Source organism: Phytophthora ramorum (genome assembly GCF_020800215.1).
Source record: "Phytophthora ramorum isolate Pr-102 chromosome Unknown Phyram_PR-102_s0002, whole genome shotgun sequence".
In the NCBI taxonomy this organism is placed as follows: Eukaryota; Oomycota; class Peronosporomycetes; order Peronosporales; family Peronosporaceae; genus Phytophthora; species Phytophthora ramorum.
In genome coordinates, this window is record NW_027150648.1 from 4,841,860 (window position 1) to 4,860,645 (window position 18,786).

Consider the following 18,786-nt stretch of genomic DNA (forward strand, 5'->3'; position numbering starts at 1 on the left):
GACAAGAAGGATATCTACAACTTCATGGAGAGGGAGTTAGACTTCACGCCTCAGTTTGTGCCATCAGCCGATTCGCCTGTGCGCTGTCGGTTTTACAGCTCGATGGCGTATACATCAGCAAAGAAAGTCATCCTGTTCCTGTCAGACTCGGGACCTCTTGGTTTATGGAAACAGGACCCGGAGAACACGAAACTGACGATTGATCACAAGTGGTCGATGACTCCGTACTTCAGTCGTGCTCAAGAAGAGGGCTTCGGTATTGTGGTTTGCAACCCGTTCTCCAACACGGCCGTCGTATACGAGGCTGGAGGATTTGAGCGCGAGGTTCCTGTTCCGAACTCCTCTTCCCCCAAAGAGCACGTTCTTTTCGTGTGGGAGCAATTTATCACGAAGTGCAAGGGCCAGGTGTCCATCATTGCGTATGCGCGTGGTGGCGCCCTGGTAAAATCAATTCTGGAGACATACGAGGATAGTGTGCGTGAAAAGGTTTACCGCATTGCGCTGATCGAGTCGAAGCACGAAATCGACCACAACGAATCCCCGGGTATTCTCGAGCTTCTTGGTCGCCGATCAATTAATTGGGAGGCATCGTATGAGCCGCTTGGTGCTCAGATTGTGGATTCTCAAGCGCGTGTAAACTGTGTGTCTATCGTTGGGTTTTATGCCATCGCAGGAAGCTGACAATACGCCGAAGACCCTAGAGAAGGCCGAGGATCCTGCCTTTGCGTTCATTGGCGCCAACCCGAACCAGCCTGGCATGACTGCAGTAGTGAAACATGTTCGTGCAGAGTTGAGACGGCGGAAGACTGCGTCAAAGGCTGTCAGTCGCCCGCGGCGACAGTCCAATATAATTGTAATTGGGGAAACTGATGGCGACGAGTCGAGCGATATGTCTGGCGGTGCCGACGAAGACAAGAACGGAAGCAAAAGCAACGACACTGAGGATCCCGGCAAGATCAAGGCCACATACTATTTGCCGAAACCAGTGCCGAAGCCCAAGCGCAGCCCCGTTGCTAGCAGTGGCTCCGGTTCCGGTAATGATAAGCGCCAAATCTCTGACAAGGACTTCGAGTTGATGAAGGTTGTCGGCCAAGGCGGTTTTGGCAAGGTCTTCTTGTGCCGGAAGGTTACACCGCCGCGCCAGGGCGAATGCTATGCGATGAAAGTGCTGAAGAAGCAGCAAGTTGTGTCGTCGGGCCTGGTCAACACGACGATGGCAGAACGTAAAATTCTGACGGAGATTTCTCACCCGTTTGTGGTCAAGCTGCACTATGCATTCCAGAGCGAGTCAAAACTGTACCTCGTAATGGATTACCTTAGCGGTGGCTCCCTGGCGACACACCTGCGTCGTCGTCGCAAATTCCCGGAGGAGTGGGCTCGCTTCTACGCCGCCGAAGTCGCGGCAGCCATCGCACATCTCCACAGCGCCAACATCATTTACCGTGACGCAAAGCTTGAAAATGTGTTGATGGACCACGACGGTCACGTGAGTATCACTGATTTCGGTCTATCGAAGGTTGGTGTATCCGGTCTGAAGGGTGCTACAACATTCTGTGGCACAGCTGCATACATTGCACCAGAACTATTGAGGGGCAAGGCTTACGGTAAGGCTGCTGACTGGTGGTCGTTTGGCATTCTGCTGTACGAGATGATCGGCGGAAAACCACCTTACTACCACCGCAACCGGGATATCATGTTCCAAACCATTCTGAAGCAGGATTGGGTTACTTTCTCGCCCAGTTTCTCGGACGCTGCGATTTCGCTCATCAACGGGGTAAGTTATTATGTTTTATTTATTTAATCGTGTAGTGCTAACGCACGTTTTGTTTTGCAATATGCAGCTTCTTACGCGCGATCCGATGATGCGTCTTGGCAGTGGCCCGCGCGGTGCCGACGAGGTGTTGACGCACCCGTTCTTCGACAGCATTGACTGGCCGGAGCTGCTGGAGCGCAAGATGCAGCCACCGTTCAACCCTGGCGTGGGCAAGATGGATACGCACTACGCACCTCGCAACATGAACGAGATCACGGCGCGCGACCGCGAGCCGAGTATGATGATGCAGAAGACCGACCGTCCGAACGACTTCGATGGATTTAGTTTCGTGGGGCGGCCTTCGTCGTTATCAAATGTGGGATAAGACCGACCCTCGGACGGGATACACTTGCTGACCAGCTAACGCGCGGAGGGAATACAGGCATCAAATGAGAATCGCGGGACAAGCTCGTGTGTGGTAACAGCGAGACAGAAAAAGAAAGAAGAGATAATGATGGGTCGAGGGAGCCGCGACGGCCTTTTAGAACGCGGGCCGAGCGCAAGACCGAAATAAGCAGTCGGAAGGCGCGAGTACGTCTTGTGCCTCGTGGCATCAGCGTACCGGGAAAACAAGTTAACATGTTGAAAATTGGAGTTACTCATTGGCCTTGTTGTCTTATGTGTATTGTGTGCTTAGGTGCAGGACGTGGTGAAGCAATCAATTCCACAGTTGTAGTACAGATGCGACTTCGCCACACCCGAGCCATCGCAGTCCTGCTGAGCCTCAAATGGGCCCGTGCACACGAGCGACTGCGGATCTGATTCGTAGCCGCTGGCACATGCCAGAGAAGTACCGAGAGCTTGCTGCAGCGCAGCGTTGGAGTTACCACAGCCGTCTTGTTGTATGCACGGCCCACCACAAGTTTCTTGATACGTGTGATCGGCGTATTGACAGCGTCTCGTGAGTATTTGCCACTTGGCTCGAGTCGGCAGATTGATAATTTGGTTAGGAGTGACGACATGGAAGCCTAGGTAGACGTCCGCGATCGAGTTTAAATAATCTGACGCAGTCGCGGCGAGATCCACCGTCTCACCCGGGCGCACTACGACTTCGCGAGAGGTAGCATCAGTCCAAGCTACACCCGACCCAGACACTCGAAGGCGCGCGTAGTTGTTGTGCACTGAGCAGCAGCCCGAGCAGCTAGTGTACGTGAACGGCGTGTGCTCCCCATAAAGTGACCCAACTCGGCCGCTGCCAGAGAAACACTCAGGCGCACCAACAAGCTTTGCGACGGTGTTGATGTCAAACCCAAGCAGCGGAACTGTCACCTGGTACTGCGATGAGAGGGTCTGCGCCGACGTGACGGGTATCGCATTCTCTCCAAGGCTGACAATGGACCGAATCAACGGGAGACTGTCGTCGTAGTTGGCTCCGTTGGCATTGACCACATGATACGCCGCTGCCGTGAACAGTGGAGGCTTCGTGACACTTTTGTTGGTAATTGTTCTGTTCGGGGCCCCAAAGACGAGATTGCCGTGGATGGTAGTCTGCTTTGCACCGGCCACCATGATCGCCACCGAGTGAGCAACTTGCTGTCCGAAGTGGTGAACCTGGTTGAACGAGATGTTCACAGCGCGCGATACCAGCAGGTGTGCGAGTACGGGTTCGTGAAAGGAGTTGAGCTGAAAGCCGCGCCGCGCAAGCACCGCAATGCCGTTGCTACCCACGAATGACACGTTGTTGTTCAAGCTGGATGTTACTGTTCTCTCCAGATACCATGATCGCGTTCCCGCCTATTTTCTCGAAGCTGCAGTGCTCGATTGTCGTATTCGTTACGGACTCTAGGAAGATTGATGCCACACGTGTCATGGGCCATTCTGATCCAGGAATTCGCTCGTCTGAAACACAAAGCAAAGTGAGCAAGCCGTACGTACGTACAACTATCGCACCGACTGATTTCCAACTTACAAACGTTGAGATGGTGAAGCTGCGTTCCTGAGAACGTGAGATAGCGGAAGCGCAGATTGGAAGCTTTGATATCTGACGTTGTTTCCTTTAGCGTCGTCTGAGCATGTGTCGGCGTAACGTACTGGTTCTCCCGGGATCCACTCACGCGCACCAATTGGTGAAGCAACGGAATCTCCAAGACGCTGCTCGCAAGTGACGTCTCAGTCGTTGACGATGATAGCGGGATCAAATACAACCAGCGCGTAGAGACATCAAAGAACCATTCGCCCGGTGAATCCAATTCCTGGAGAACATTCTCGACTCGGATACCAGGGTCAAGGCTGGCTGATGACGAAGACCATGAAGCACCAGGTCCCTCAGCGAAGATACCGTAGGAAAGCTCTGATCCTCCAGCATCGAGTTGCATCGTACCAGTCACGCTGTTCACAGACGCGGGCGAGTAATGTAAACTTGACGGTTCTGCGCGCTGTGGCCGCAGGTCTAACATGATATCTTTCACATTAGTCCACGTCGACACCCGGCTTGAGAATGTGGTGCGATTGTAGATCACTTGAGACTTGACGACACTAACCGGCTCAAACGAGCAGTTAAAACTCTGCGGGGTAATGACGAATCCACTAAGCAATTTGGAAACCCCGCTCGTGGAAGCTGCACACCGTCAACATACAGCGTGTTGAACGTAGCAAAGTCCTCCGCCTTGGCCGGTACAGTGTCTGCTGCGAGGGCCGGCAAGATAGAAGACAAATCTGCTCGAAAGATCTCGAGAACCTGCGTACTACCATTTTCTGCGGTCACCGTTATCGATTGATCTAACGTCCACGTAAGTGTTCCAGCCTCAATCAGTTTTGATCCAGAAATGACCACCTTCTCACAACCACGGCACGACAGCGAGCAAGTCTCAACGCAGTCTTCTTCTTTGCTCAAGTCCTTGCCAAACAAATGAGTAAACTCGGCATAGAAGATATCACTGTAGCGCTTGCGCGCAATGTGATTCTGACAGGCAACCATGCAGCCAGAGATACATGTCGCCACTGGGCTTCCATCAGCGTAGCAGGTGTGTCCGGCACCGTTGTTCTTATCCACACACACAGAGCCAATATCGGTCCCCATGCTTATAGCTGGTGCCGGTGTCACGGACAGTGAATTAGCACTGATGTTAACCCCCATCTGCGCAAACGGATCCGCTGGACCTGCCCATACCCCAACGTTGTCTACACCATTCCACAGTAGTCGCGGAGGAATGGCCAGCCCAGACTGGTAAGGGAACTTTCGTACGGACGTGGCAGCCTTTTCCACAGTTGCATCGCAGTACGCTTGGTACGTGACTGGCGCGTCGCTGGATGCGCCAGAGTCCTCATCAGTGAAGTCAAACGTAGACGATAACTCATATCGACCAGCTCGGAGGAAGACATTAATGGGCGTCTTGCTGTTTCCAGCCAGCTTGCTTTTGACTCGAGCTTCCAGTTGCACCTGTGCAAGCGTCTTGAAAGGCTTCGCCAAGCTCCCGTCAGCAGTCCCAACGTAAGTGCTTGACTGTGAGACATACAAGTCAATGGAGGCTGCTGCCGCTGCAACATTAAGCAAAACAATGAAAATCAACAGCACCAGCAAGCAGTCAGTGCCCGGATTGCCCATAGCTGTGAAAGAATTCAACAATGCAGACGAAGGGTCGGCAGTTAGTGAACCAAAGATACTCGCGGAATCAGTTTGACAGCAACAACCCGGGCTGCATTCTCATTCTTCGTGGCATAACCAGTTGCTACAGTTCCTTTGCAGCTTATTACACTGGGCCCACAGGAAGAGAACTTCTTAGTCAGTAGCGGTCTTTGCTAGTGCCAGGATGGTGAACCGCATCTCGCCTTCGTCCCGGGCCATAAACTTCTTGATGGCCTGGCAGGCGTCCTGAGGTAGCGTGAGAAAAATATTAGTGACGTATAGCATTACAGCAATAAATGATACAGCAGCGTACCTGCAGCAGAGTGTCCGGGCTGGATGGTCCGTGGTTAATGGGACGCTTCTTCCGGCCGTCGAGCTCGTACAGGGTCCCGTCCACGCAGCTAACGGAACAAACCATATCCCGACTCAGATTCTGCGAAACACGCTAGCAGCAACCTCTCAAGTAGTGCAAGGAGCGCCATACCTGAAGCACACAAAGTGCGTATTGATCGGGTCGTCCACGCTTTCCAGTTGCTGCAAGAAGATAGATTATTAGCTTCCATAAACACTTCCAAGACAGCAAGCCCTTCGCACCTCCGACTGGCCAGCCTCCGCCGCACTGCCGTGCGTTTCTTCCAGCTAGTCACCCACCAAACACCAAAGCATCAGCAACAAAGTGCACCACCAAAACATCAGCAACTCGGCAGCCAACCTCGTTCCTCCTCGAGATACTGCGCGATCTCCTCGGGCGTCTTGGTCTTGGTCGTGTTGAAGAACTTGTCCAAGTAGCTCCCAGGAGCTGCCCCACAAGAAAAAAATATTCAGACACAAACTCCCAGCATCCCTGTAAAAACGTCAAAACTCACTCAGCCGCACGAGGTGGCGCATGTTGCCGATAGCGTGCAAGATGCCAACAGTTCCGCACGCGTTGCCTAAAACAACAACAAACCAATACAAGCAATTAAACATTCTGACGTTTCGTCCGATAACTTCAACACGCCACTCCATACCAACAGTCTGGCGCATGTAGTAGACGTTGGGGGACATGATCTGTCCGTCCTTCTCGATCCTCTTTGCCTCCTGCTTGTCCGCCTCCTCCGTCTGCAGCAAAAATCACTAGATTATAACCTACTGTAAAATTGTTTAAACACACAGATCTTACGTGTGGCTTAATGGGGAACAGCATGATGACCGCCACCACGGGCGACGGGACCATGGCCAGCGCCCACTCCTCGGTGCTCAGCACGTCGCAGAAGCTAACGCGGTCGTGGGAAGCCCATCTTCTCCACGTACGCGTTCATGACCTCCGGGTTCGACTCCAGCGGGAACCAGCGCTTATGCTTATTGCCCTCGTCGCTCATGTTGACTTGGCTTGCTTGAAAGGGGAAATGAAGATTAAAACATAAACTCAAACCGAACATTTCGACTCGTTATTGCTACATTTAGAGTTGAAGTGGGGTGGCAGCGATGGTCTCAAGGATAGCTTGGCCCCAGTACAGTTCCAGCGCCTTGAGCACGTCGGGCTCGACAACTTGACCCGTGAGGCGGTTGGCCACGACCAATACGGCTGCAGTGGCTTGGATGGACCCGCGGCTGCGTTGGGCCAGGTCCAGTCTGGACAAAGCGAGAAATGAGCTCATGTAAAGTTGACAGAAGGTGAAGCTGCTGCTGCTTCTTACAGGTGGAAGGTCTCCATTTCGACGGTGACGAGAGCAGGGTGCGACTTGGCGAGGTCCTCCACGAGCTGCTCGTTGCGGTCGTCAAAGGCCGAGTCCAGACGACCTACAGACACCAGAGATACGAGGATGAAGCGCCTGGGAGAGTTGGCATGGAAAGGAATACGGTAACAGACCTTGCGAGCTGTAGAAGGAGCAGGCAGTGGCGTTGAGTCCGTCCAAGATGTCGAGCATGTCACGGTCGCTGGAAGCGGCAATGGCGGGCACAGTACGAAGCGTCCCTAGCTTGTCCTTCATGGAGGCGACGAGCTGCCACCGCGAGACGAGAGGAATGAACAAACCCAGACGATAAGCCGTAACCCCCCCCCCACACACACACACACTTACCGCATTGGAGAGCACAGGCGACGCTGGCATCACCCTCGATACTCGATAGCAGTCCTCCCCTTCCGCATCCGGAAAGAAAGCGTCCGGGTTGCGCGTGACCATCACGGAGCCCTTGCCGCTCACCACGACGCTGCCTGGAGTCACGTCCTTCAGGACGCTCCCGCAAGTCCCGAATCTGGTTGGTAGCAGCATCGTCAGGCATTCCGTTCTAAACAAATCTCAGCGCATTCACCGCACCGAATGATGCTCATCGGACCCTCGACGACAGCTCGCGTCTCGCGCACGACAAATCCATGTTGGGGACACCCTGCACTCAGCACAATCCGTCAATTCCCTCTCCACCCTGAAGGCGCTAGTCAGTCGCGTACCATCCCTGTGGCTACAATGGAGACCTGCACACCTTTGACCTTCCCCGTGAACGTCGAGAAGCCGCGCGCCGACTCGAAAGTCTCAAACCGTCCGTCGTCCAGCAGCTGCGCCAGCATCTGGGCTCGAGCGAGACTTCCCACGGACACCACGCGGTTGGCCACTTGTCCAGCCTTCACTCCGAGGTGCAGCACTGTCCCATCGCTGTGCTTGGGCACGAGGTTTGTGTTCAGGTAGGCCATCGTCGGCAGGAGAGAGAATCTCGCAATGACACTGCATCTGTGACGTGTGAGATTCTGTGTGATTCCGATCGGTTTAGACAGGCGATCTTTGGATCCCGGCGAAAGGTCACATTAGTTGATTAGCATCCGAGTCCACTACCGTCCGAGTCCAGCGCAGCGCCGGGTCTCCACTTGCGCAAATGCCGTCGCACGCAGACGTCGTGTCGCTGCCTGCAATGGACACAGCAGCCCAAGAGTTCGCGTTCGTGTCGTGGGACGGCAGCAGCGGCCGCAGAGCTTGTCCACTGGCCACGTTCGGGTGTCGAGAGCCCCAAGCGCGCAACACCCGTTTGGTCTGCACTGAGCCACCGCGCGCCGACCAACCGCAGCTGAAGAACACGGCGGAAATACGCGGAGCCATTGCACTGGTGGTGCGAGGCGGCTGCAGCTTCGCGCACAAGGCCCGGCTACTGCAGCGAGCGGGGGCGGTGGCCATGCTCCTGGCCAACAACACAAGAGAGGAGCCGCTTGCAGCGTTCACAATGGGGGAGTCACTGGAGGAAATCGAGGAGAATGAGAGAAGTGGAGCGGAGCCTATTACCATGCCGTGTGTTATGATGTGTCTACGAGATGTGAGAGAGCTGTTCCAGAAGTTCCCGCCGTCGGTGAAGACAGGAGTGCTGAGTTTTGAGATTTTGCCGAGTGACGAGAGTGCAGCTGTTGCGGACGAGTGTCTGAAAGCTCAGAGAGAGCTTTATGAAGCGGCGGATGCTGGGAAAGGGTGGAAGGCTATCAAGCGCACAACCACGTCCATCATGAAGATGTTGGAGCTGCAGGGATCGATTTCAACGGAGAGCGGCGTCGTACAAGCCCCGACTCTGACGAAAAATGGCGAGACCAAAGAGGTGATGTCCGTAGAAGATACTGATAATGCTGTTGCACGCGAAAACCAGCCGCCGCTTCTGGCGTTCGTTCAGTGGGCCACGAGCGCTTCGTCGTACGAGATCTGTTTCGCGCCGTTAGCGGAGTTTTGCACTGCACGCGCTGGGGCATCGTACACTGGGAAGTTAGTAGCGTGTGATCCGCTGCTTGCAGACGGACCTCTTAAAAATGCAGAACAACTCAGTGGAGCGGTGGCACTTTTGCGGCGTGGATCGTGCCCATTTCCTGAGAAGCTCGAGCGGGTTCAGCGTGCAGGAGCAGTGGCTGCCATTGTATGCAATGATGACGAAGAGGACCTGGATGCAGCGTTCGTTATGAGTGTAGACAAGATTGACGCGGCGAATGCAACGCTTCCTGCTGTCATGATTTCACACAATAGCTTCCTGCGCATTCAATTGGCTCTGAACTGTGCCACCGCAAGAGTGTTGTGTCTGGCTGGTGAAGCTGCGGACGGGCTTTTAGCTTCCAGTGGGAAACCTGTCTCGTTTAAAACGCTGCCAATGCCGAGTCCACGAGAACCATCGAAGAACGATGAAAACAGTGATATTGCAGCTGTACCCGACACAGTGGTTGGTCTGCAAGTAGCCTGCCGAGACGGAGATCATGCAGCCTGTCAGCGGGCCTTAGCTGGCGTTGAGAGTAAAGAGGCCAAGCGTAAAATCGTGAATGCGTCGTGTCCTTCGACTGGGGCTACCGCTCTCCATCATGCGTGCGCAGCTGGAAATGTCAGTGTGGTTGAGTTCTTACTGCACCTTGGGGCTGCTCCGGATGCCGTTGATCTGGCACTGCAGACGCCTCTGCATATTGCATGCACTAATGGTCACGTGGCGTGCGCTCGACTACTTCTGCGCGCTGAAGGATCTGCACTGCAAGTTCCTACAGTGCTGTACAATGTGGATGAAGAGTATGGTGGGCTATCGACACGAAAGCACATCGGAGGTGGGACGGCAATGCATGGAGCAGTGCGAGCTGGTAGCTCCGAGTGCGTGGAGTTGCTGTTAGCTGCCAACGCACGGGTTGATTGTACAAGCGTCAAAAATGAGCAGCCCAGCAAATACGAATTTCTCGGCGTCAGTGCAAAAGATTTGGAGGGCAGTACGCCGCTGCATGTAGCCTGTGAAAGTGCTCGCGCTGAATGCGCTCTGTATCTTATCGCAGCGAACGCGGATCTTGATGCCAGGGATCGAAGTGGACGGTCACCGCTGCTTCTTGCTTGTGAGGCAGCCAACGACCCGGCAAAGGAAGCTGACGCGATGCAGATAATTGAAAAATTGATATCCTCTGGCGCTGAGATGAAAGTATCTGAAGACGCAGAGAGCTCAGAGTGCAGCGTTGGTGATGGTAGCCTGTTGTTGGATCGAGTGGAATCACCGGAGCTTCGGCGTGAGATTGAGGTACTTTATCTGCGCCAAGAAACTTGTCGAGCTCAGCAGGACAGCAGATCACGCAGAACAGAGAACGAGGCGGTGGCCAAACGGATTCAGGGTTTAGAGGATGAAGTTCGCTCGCTTCGCACTTTGGCCGACGAGCACGACAGATACGGCCACCAGCTCCAGCAGCTCCAGTTGCAAATGCAGATGATCCTGCAGTTCCAGACCAGCTACGGGGCGAGCTCCTCTCTGGCTTCTACCAAATATTCAGTTGCCACACCTCTTCTTGCTGCGAGTCTGGGAGACACGGCCGGAAAGAGCGAAGAAGAGCTGGCGTTAGATGCTGCCCTCGCCCGTGACTTGGGCAAGAAATGCCTCCGTCAGAGTCAGGGCGTGCTCGCTGAGAAGTACTTCCAACGGTCCCTAGAGCTGATGCCGCTCCCTGGCGTTCATCGTCTGCTGGACGCTGCTCGAACCAAACAAACTCTCGAGAAAGCACATGGGCCGCTAGCGGAGTCCTCTCTCACCGCGTCACAAACACAAATGACTTGGCGTTTTCTCCGACAAGTACGAGAAGCATCGAAATCAAACGGTTGCGTGAACTGGTCCAGGTCCTGAGTGCGGCGCCACAAGCTCGTGTGATGCTGGAGAGCGAGCTGACCAAACTTGAGGCGCTTTCTGACGGACCAGAGTTTGAAGATGCGTGCCGCTGGTTGGCGTGGCTTGTGGCTTTGCCGTGGGGAGACCCCAGCTCTGGGCTACAGAACGAAGACCTGTACACAGTCAACGAAGCGAGTTCAACCAACTTGATGCAATTGAGGTCAGCCGGCTCGAGTCGCATCGAAACCAAGCAGCACGCACTATCCAGCGCACCTTCCGCGAACGATATGCACTGCATTTGCAGACTCGAGCAGTAGCAGCGACTCGAATTCAGACAATAGGGCGAGGAAAGCTTGCTCGTCAATGTTATAAGAGAACAAGACGGGAACTTCTAGCGGCTCGGCGGCTGCGGGCGGCTCAGTCCGCAAATCAGCAGGACGGAACGGAAATCGTGGCACCATCTCAAGTAAACTACGCGACTACAATCGACCCCGCAATAGAGAGGAAGCTGCAGCATCGCTATCATGTTGCCGAGCTTGTCGTTGGCACCTTCTTTCAGCAGAATGCTGATGACAGCGACGAAAGGGTAGACCGAAAGAAGTTGCGCGTGCTGCAGCTAGTCAAATGCACAGAAGCGGGGTCAGCAATCCCTTACAAGTCGATGGCAAGCAAAGCAAATTCAGGTTTCTTTGTGTGGACTCGCTGGGGAGCTGATCTGGACGAGCTGTGCGAGTGTTCGCTTAGCGGACCATACGAAGACGAGCAAGATGCACAGCGGCGGTTTGACCGAATCACTCGCGAAGAGGAGAGGCGAGAGAAAATTGACGAGCAAGGCTTGCCTGAGTTTGACACTGCGTACGAGAGTGGCTTTGATTTCTTGAGGAGTATCGTAGGTGTGAAGGGCTCGAGAGGGTTCAATGGCAGCGTCGCGTCGGCTTGAATATGTGGGTAAGATAATGACAAGGTTTACGTTTGCTACATTTGTACGTTATCTATATAACGCCTTCGTAGAGTAGAAAAGAGTATGCCCTGTCTGGTAAATCTTCTGTCCACTGAAGTCCCAGAACGTGACATCCCAACGCCTTGCTTCCCCGCTTCCGTCAACACCCATACGAAATGAAAACGGATAGAGATCAATGCCAACAGTTCGCTTGTCGCCACTGACTGGTGATGGCTTCTTCTCCGAAACGGATTTCACGAGACTCGTTTTCCCGCATGCGCCTGGCCCACGACGCACACTTTGCAGCGTAAGACCAGCTCACTTTCTCGAAATTGCCCACGTACTTTCTGACCGCGACTTTACCCTCTCTGATAACTTCACAAGGGATGCCATCTAGAAGTTAACCTTTCTTATTCCAGTACGGCGTGGACTGCAGTAACCCCGACTGGTGATCGAGGGACGATAGATCTGATGTTGGCAGCTTCGGTTCGGATCCTTGCGAGCACAATAAGCGTGCAACGGCTCTCCTTTCATCGTCCAGATTCTTCACCGGGTCAAAAATCATGCGACTGAGTGGATTGTTTCCAGCCTGCATGCAGGATTCAGTAAATTGCTTATCGACATTTAGATACCAGAGGTTGACGCACCTTGTCGACTGCGTTAACGTCTGCGCCACCTTTTAACAACAGTGCGACCACCTCTAGACTGTTGCAGCATGCAGCAAAATGAAGTGGCGTGCTGTTATCCTGTAGAACGGAGTACAATGAGCATGACGTCTTTTCCACCAATGTCTTCCGGTATTCTCAGCACATACCTTGCTCAGAGCACTCACACTGGCACCTCGACTCAAGAGCAGCTCCACTGTTTCCACATATCCGTACCGTGCGGCGACGTGGAGTGGGGTCCAACCATTCTTCACTCGAGCAAGCATCATTCGACAGAATCGGGTCAGGAAAAAACTTAATAAAAGGAGAACAACCCAGATTGATGCCGCCGCACATACCTTATCCCGAGCATTCAAAACGCCTTCTTCGTCTAGCAGCCCCTTCAACATCGTCGTGTCACGACTTGTGATCGCAACGTGCAAAGCGGTATCTCGATCCTACATCATCAACGAATAAGTCAGAGACAATCATCGACACAGGCAAATGCAAACTCAAGGCTTGGGTATCCTTTTTGTGAATGACATCCCAATCGCAGTATACCTGCTTCCGGGATCCCTTGAACGTGTCCTTGTGTAGATCGTCCGCACTTATGAATTGACGTGAGATGCTCGCACACGGAGTGAGGTAGCTTTGCAACGCCGGCATCTCGGACGGATACAGCCAGGCGTCAGAATCTTCTACATTTGCATCGTTGATGGTGGGGAGCTTGATCGAGACCTCACAGGTTACAGAGGGAGACGGCGAGTGCTGCGTTTGTCCATGCAGCGAGACCGGGATCCTGAGGCTGATTGTTCTCGAGCTAAAATCATCAGTTTGAAGTTGTGTGAACTCCCCCTCACCGCACCCCAGGTCCTTGTCGGTCCTACAATTCAAATATCGGGTTAGCTAGCGGTGGCTGGCAACTCGACGCACCACAATAAAACACACCTGAAGTAACCGGTAAACTGCCGGGCTTGCCTCAACCGAATCTTCAACGTGCAGTCCTTCAGCGTAACGAGTGTGTCCACTTTCTTCAGTACATGTACCTCCGGGTTTGAAAACCACTCCACGCGTCCTTCCGTCGTACTACATAGCGCTGCACTGGTTTTTCCCTGATCTATGGCTTGAATATCGTTTTGTGAATGACTTCCCAATCGCAGTATACCTGCTTCCGGGATCCCTTGAACCCGTTCTTATGTAGATCGTCCGCATGTATGAATTGGAGTGAGATGCTCGCACACGGAGTGAGGTAGCTTTGCAACGCCGACGTCTCGGACGGATGCAGCCAGACGTAAGACCCGTCTTCCGTCGTGGTGCACTGCAGGTTGGCAGCGTCGGGGATAGATAGCTCACTGTATCCAAGCTGCTCCAGCAACTTGAGGAGGAAGGCCATCCGCGCTGACGAAGACATGCTTGGATTACTTGACGACACCGCCGTGCCTGGAATAAGGTTCGCCTTTTCGAGAATCGATTGGGCAGTGCATGTGCTATTCACCCACTCGGAAGAGGCTACAAGGCAAGGCACGACGATTTAGTTTAACGAACAATTAAACACTCATGCCATAATTCAGAAAGCTTTACCCGATAGCGTCACACCCACAGCAGTACTCGCGACAGCAAACGGAATCGCTGCAGTGGCAATCGACAGCGCTGATATACCAGCCTACATAACAAACACGATCAGTCCCCGCTTGTTTGCCTCTGCTATCGACGAAACTTACCTGAATAAACGCGCTGTTGTCTGCGACAAAGCGTTCGAATGTATTGATCTGTAGCGGTTTGTGAAAGCACTTGCCCGAGATATCGCTGTGAATCCGTATCTCTATAGTCTCTGAGTTTTCCGGATACGAGAGCGTCCACACCGCGGGAAATCGACGCTTTTCACGGTCAATAATGAGCTTTTTGAGCACTGTCAGCTTGCGGCTAACTTCGAGCTCGTTCAGTCTCCCAGGGATTGTCCACGCTTTTTCGATGAACCACCTAAAATCTGGTGGTAGCCACGTATGCATTCTCCGTAGTTGTTCCTCCGTCACTCCATTTCCAATCTCAAAGTTTAGACTGTGCCAGTACTCATCGCCGTCCGGGTCGACATGACGCTGCATCTCAGTGTTATCCTCGCTCGATGTCAAACCTGGATACTCATGCAGAACTTGCTCCATCGCAACAACGAAGAATCGCATTTCTGTCCACGCGATATCCTTTGTCGTTGCTGCAACTTCAATCAGGATTTCATCGTACAGTTGCTCTTCGCGAGCAGTCAAGTAGATGGCAGCAGCAAACTCCCCGTCAGCAAAACACTCAAAGCGATTGCCGCTTATCTGACGAGTAGCGTCGGGGCGATAGGATCGTACGGCGAACTTCATGAAAATTGCCTTGGAGACACTAACGGGTAGTGTATACTTCCACTTCGCGATGTGTCCTGTATGGATGTAGTGCCGAGCCAGCACAGATCCCTGTCTTGATAATGGTCTCCGAAGTGCTGACTCTCGCAGACAGAAAGAGGGCACTATCATATCAGCGATTTCAAGTATTGTTCCCTTGTTTGCTGGGTACGCCAAATTGAAGCGCAGCAGCAAATGCTTGAATCCAGGCACCATTCTCTCATCACATGATTGTAACTTTTTCCACAATGGAAATGTCATGAGTAACGAGTGGTGTAGCGTCCCATCACGACGAAGAGCGTCATAGTTTCCACCAACTCTACCCTCGTGCTCGTGGTTGACGACCTCGCGGATAATGTCGAGCACAATCGTTGGGTCCAAAAAGATCCGGTCATCGTTCTCGTTGTTGCCGTCCTTGTACCACAAAATGTCCCCCAAGTTGTGGAGTGCAGTGAGGATATCTCGGCAAACCCGGCCAGTAAGACCAGGCACCGCTTCCATTAAGCGCGTGCATGCCACGGTGACTGGCAGCATCAAGTTTTCCAGCTGATCCTCTCGTTCCACATATGTCATCACTAATCGTTGCAACTTGACAATGTTCTCGAGGACTTGAGTATACAACTTTGGCATTGGGAAAGAAATGGATGGCTCACCGACAATCATGAGCTTGATCATTTGTTGTGCTTCCAGGGCCGAGTCCGTGGTTGCAGCACTTGTGGGAGTCAAAAACCTGTCAAAGTCTTTCCTTAGCGCCTTCAAGGCACAGTCATCCAATACAACCTGGCGAGCGGGATTGTTGAGAAATGATATGAGACGGGTATTTACATCTCTGGAAATCCTCCCCCTGCTCTCTTCAGATACGAGATCGGACTTCGTTCCAATCAGCTTGAACCGGGCGTCTGGCTGACGCAGAAGCACCAAGCGCAGCCAATGGAGAACGTTCACTTCGAAGAAACGGCTCATGAATTCTTCACCGTTCACCATAGGAAGCGCAACCATCTCCACCAGCTTTTCAGCGTACACGCCAAAGTCAACGCAGAGAAGATATACCGTCTTCTCCGAGAAAAATAGCGGGTTCGAGACTTGGTAGATGTCCTGGCCAGCATGATCCCAAAACGTTATGTCGTATCGTTCCTCCTCTGCCTTAAACGTGAACGAAAACCGATCGATCCCAACCGTTCGATCGTCTTGATTCACCACGAAGCGAGCTCCTTCCGTTACCGATTTCACGAAACTTGTTTTCCCCCATGTGCTTGGACCAATGACACAGAGCTTGCAGCGTTTGACAATATCACCATCGGAAGTGTTCTCCAACTCGTCGAAGTATGTTCTGACTGCAGTAGCCCCGGCTTTGATAAATGTGGACGAAACGTTTACCAGCGACTTGCTCTTCTCGAAGCATTCGTGCCAGTACCGTGCACATTCTAGTAGTCCCAATTGATGATCTCTCAGGGACGACTGGACTGATGCTGACAGCATTGGCTTCGAGCCTCGTGAGCACAGCAAGTGTGCAACAGCAATGCTTTCATTGTCGAGTTCATGCTGCTGAGCTGAAATCATGTTACCGAGCGGATTGTTGCCAGCCTACACACAAAACGACAGATTTTAAGTTTCCAGTCTGGACATATAGGTGACGAAAACTTAACTAACCTTGTCAAGTGCGTCAACCTTGGCGCCTCGACTTAATAACATCGAAATCATGGTCGTGTTACTAAAGCACACCGCAAAATGAAGTGCCGTCCTACCAGTCTGCATCACCAAAACAAACAACCCGAGTGGGGGACCCGTCAAGACTGTTACGAACATCCTCTCTGGTATAAAATGCAGTGAGGGTGTACCTTGTCCTTAGCAGCTACATCAGCACCTCGACCCAAGAGAAATTTAACCATTGTCGAATTCCTGTAACATGCCGCAATGTGAAGTGCGGTCTTATTATTCTGCATCAACACATTTATCTCAGTTCAATGCCCAATTTGAAGAGGAAAAAGCATAGATACTCCGTGCCATACCTCGTCGCGAGCTCCCAAAGCAGCGCCATGGTCCAACAGCAACTTAAGCATCTTCGAATTGCGACTGCTAACTGCAACGTGCAAAACTGTGCTTCCATCCTATATCACATCCAACAAATCACACAACTATATTAGACACAGACTGAAGACCCAATTCCATCTTCACAGCCAACTCACCTCTTCTTTTGCCGTTATGTCAGCATCCTTCTCTAGCAGCAACTGAACCATCTCCACGTTTCCACTCTTTACAGCGATGTGGAGTGTGCTGCTACCGTTCTGCTCAATAAGACAACGGCAATTGTCAGACATATAACCGCAAATCACAACTGAATAATTTTTCAGCGGCTCACCCCGTCCGTAGCAGACAAATCAGCCCCTCGATCCAGCAGCAGCTGAACCATCTCCTTGTTACCGCTTCTCACAGCGACGTGAAGCATCGAGCTACCATCCTACACAACCACGCCAAGTGCACCATAACAGAGTGCATACCAGCTTCCGTTAGACACTATCAACAGTGTGACCACTTCAGTAACTTTTGTCACCGCACCTGCTTTCCAGCAGTCATATCCGCGCCATGTTCCAGCAACACCGCAGCCATCTCCGTGTTTCCGCTGTCAAGCGCCAGACGCAATGGCGTGATACCAACCTGGTAGTGCATTGCATCAAATGTTAGTGAGTAGTTGACATCCTCACTACTAGTCTCGCAGTACGCACTTCGTTCATCGCGTTGATGTTTGTTCCATCGTTAAGGAGGCTCTTGACCTTCTCCGCAGCTTTGCGATCGATCTCCTCCCATGATTCCATCAACTTGTCGCTCTAATAGAAGTACTTTCAGTTAGCAACGGGGCCCTGTCAACAGCAATGATTTGATCACAACTCACCGTGATCGTGGTGATGTTTGCGCTTTCAAGGTGTTTCAAGAGACTCTGCCTCCCTCCTCTAATGATCCACTGGAATGTAGCATTCGCACCACCAGCTCAGCAAAGTAGACCACAATGGGGAATTGTAGAGTCACGTACGAGGTCTAGCAACACCCCTTTCTTCTCCAGGCATTGGCGACGGTCCACTAGCACTTGGTTTATTATCGCGTGAAGTGGGTACTGCGGATGAACAGATGCAAACATGGTTAGTGTCAACTGGATCCCGTCCCGATTCCCCGGTCCTAGTGTGCTTTTCCTCACCTCCCCCACCACGAGATCCATCTCGTCAACTGCAAATTGAGAAGTGACGCCTCAACACTAATCCGGTGGGTATGTGTGCAGCACTGCGGGGGTATTTCTGAACATTTGGTTCATCGTTTCCCGCCAGGCAGCGCATGCGTAAGGGTTCACAACAACCAGGCCGCAAGTGCACCAGCCACCGGTGTTCTCTCGATAGTAAGCAGATTGAGACTGTATCCACTCGAGCAGGATCCAGGCGAGTTCCGCAGTTATTGTATACGATGAATCGCCGCATGGGCCTGGGATCTTCTCGCGTGCTACCGGTCGGATCGGCTGATTCACATGATAATACACCGAGGGCTGAAAGCGCAAATCATCACGGGTGAGTGATTCATGTCGTACGAATGAGGTTGCTGAACAGGATGTGGTCGTCCGTCTGCGTCGAATTCGCGCCCGACGACGTGGATTGTTCTACTGCAAACGGTAGACCTGACAAGCCGTTTGACGGGAAACGAGAGCAGGCTGGGTCGAGATGCCGACTAATGTCTTACTGGCTGAAGACTTAAGATAGTTCAAGGAGGTTCATGAGTCTTCCGTGTGCTCACTGGCAATTAACAAACCCACCGAGTCGACGCTGGGTCTTCCCGCACGGAATATGTTCGGCCTCACTGCTTTCGCCAAGCGCTCTCAAGTTCACGGAAGTTCTGATACT

At 52.7% G+C, this 18,786-nt stretch overlaps 6 protein-coding genes across 6 annotated transcripts; 2 read left to right on the top strand and 4 right to left on the bottom strand.

Annotated features, from left to right (window-relative positions):
- Nucleotides 1-24: 24 nt before the first annotated feature.
- Nucleotides 25-2,138, top strand: KRP23_2899 (Cotranscriptional regulator FAM172A-like protein; the record flags this gene model as incomplete). Its single annotated transcript, XM_067887686.1, has 4 exons — nucleotides 25-615; nucleotides 674-789; nucleotides 1,741-1,774; nucleotides 1,842-2,138. The coding sequence occupies 4 exons, from the start codon at nucleotides 25-27 to the stop codon at nucleotides 2,136-2,138; spliced, it is 1,038 nt and encodes a 345-aa protein (XP_067750255.1).
- Nucleotides 2,139-2,446: 308 nt separating this feature from the next.
- KRP23_2900 (uncharacterized protein) lies at nucleotides 2,447-5,357 on the bottom strand (the record flags this gene model as incomplete). The annotated part of the gene is made up of 4 exons (XM_067887687.1): nucleotides 2,447-3,473; nucleotides 3,595-3,652; nucleotides 3,723-4,288; nucleotides 4,390-5,357. 4 exons carry the CDS (start codon nucleotides 5,355-5,357, stop codon nucleotides 2,447-2,449), a joined length of 2,619 nt encoding a protein of 872 aa, XP_067750256.1.
- Nucleotides 5,358-5,531: 174 nt separating this feature from the next.
- Nucleotides 5,532-6,594, bottom strand: KRP23_2901 (Ubiquitin carboxyl-terminal hydrolase 3; the record flags this gene model as incomplete). Its single annotated transcript, XM_067887688.1, has 8 exons — nucleotides 5,532-5,624; nucleotides 5,692-5,779; nucleotides 5,863-5,912; nucleotides 5,973-6,010; nucleotides 6,091-6,177; nucleotides 6,245-6,310; nucleotides 6,389-6,479; nucleotides 6,541-6,594. The coding sequence occupies 8 exons, from the start codon at nucleotides 6,592-6,594 to the stop codon at nucleotides 5,532-5,534; spliced, it is 567 nt and encodes a 188-aa protein (XP_067750257.1).
- Nucleotides 6,595-6,820: 226 nt separating this feature from the next.
- On the bottom strand, nucleotides 6,821-8,049 carry KRP23_2902 (uncharacterized protein; the record flags this gene model as incomplete). Its single annotated transcript, XM_067887689.1, has 7 exons — nucleotides 6,821-6,992; nucleotides 7,058-7,160; nucleotides 7,231-7,363; nucleotides 7,442-7,616; nucleotides 7,679-7,748; nucleotides 7,810-7,820; nucleotides 7,898-8,049. 7 exons carry the CDS (start codon nucleotides 8,047-8,049, stop codon nucleotides 6,821-6,823), a joined length of 816 nt encoding a protein of 271 aa, XP_067750258.1.
- A 179-nt stretch (nucleotides 8,050-8,228) lies between these two features.
- On the top strand, nucleotides 8,229-10,958 carry KRP23_2903 (Ankycorbin; the record flags this gene model as incomplete). The annotated part of the gene is made up of 1 exon (XM_067887690.1): nucleotides 8,229-10,958. The coding sequence occupies one exon, from the start codon at nucleotides 8,229-8,231 to the stop codon at nucleotides 10,956-10,958; it is 2,730 nt and encodes a 909-aa protein (XP_067750259.1).
- Nucleotides 10,959-12,280: 1,322 nt separating this feature from the next.
- KRP23_2904 (putative ankyrin repeat protein) lies at nucleotides 12,281-18,116 on the bottom strand (the record flags this gene model as incomplete). Its single annotated transcript, XM_067887691.1, has 19 exons — nucleotides 12,281-12,469; nucleotides 12,528-12,626; nucleotides 12,695-12,793; nucleotides 12,884-12,982; nucleotides 13,086-13,407; nucleotides 13,473-13,641; nucleotides 13,764-14,033; nucleotides 14,106-14,187; nucleotides 14,246-16,489; nucleotides 16,556-16,654; nucleotides 16,744-16,842; nucleotides 16,915-17,013; nucleotides 17,092-17,190; nucleotides 17,265-17,363; nucleotides 17,462-17,560; nucleotides 17,629-17,730; nucleotides 17,796-17,864; nucleotides 17,934-18,014; nucleotides 18,096-18,116. 19 exons carry the CDS (start codon nucleotides 18,114-18,116, stop codon nucleotides 12,281-12,283), a joined length of 4,440 nt encoding a protein of 1,479 aa, XP_067750260.1.
- Between the last annotated feature and the right edge of the window lie 670 nt (nucleotides 18,117-18,786).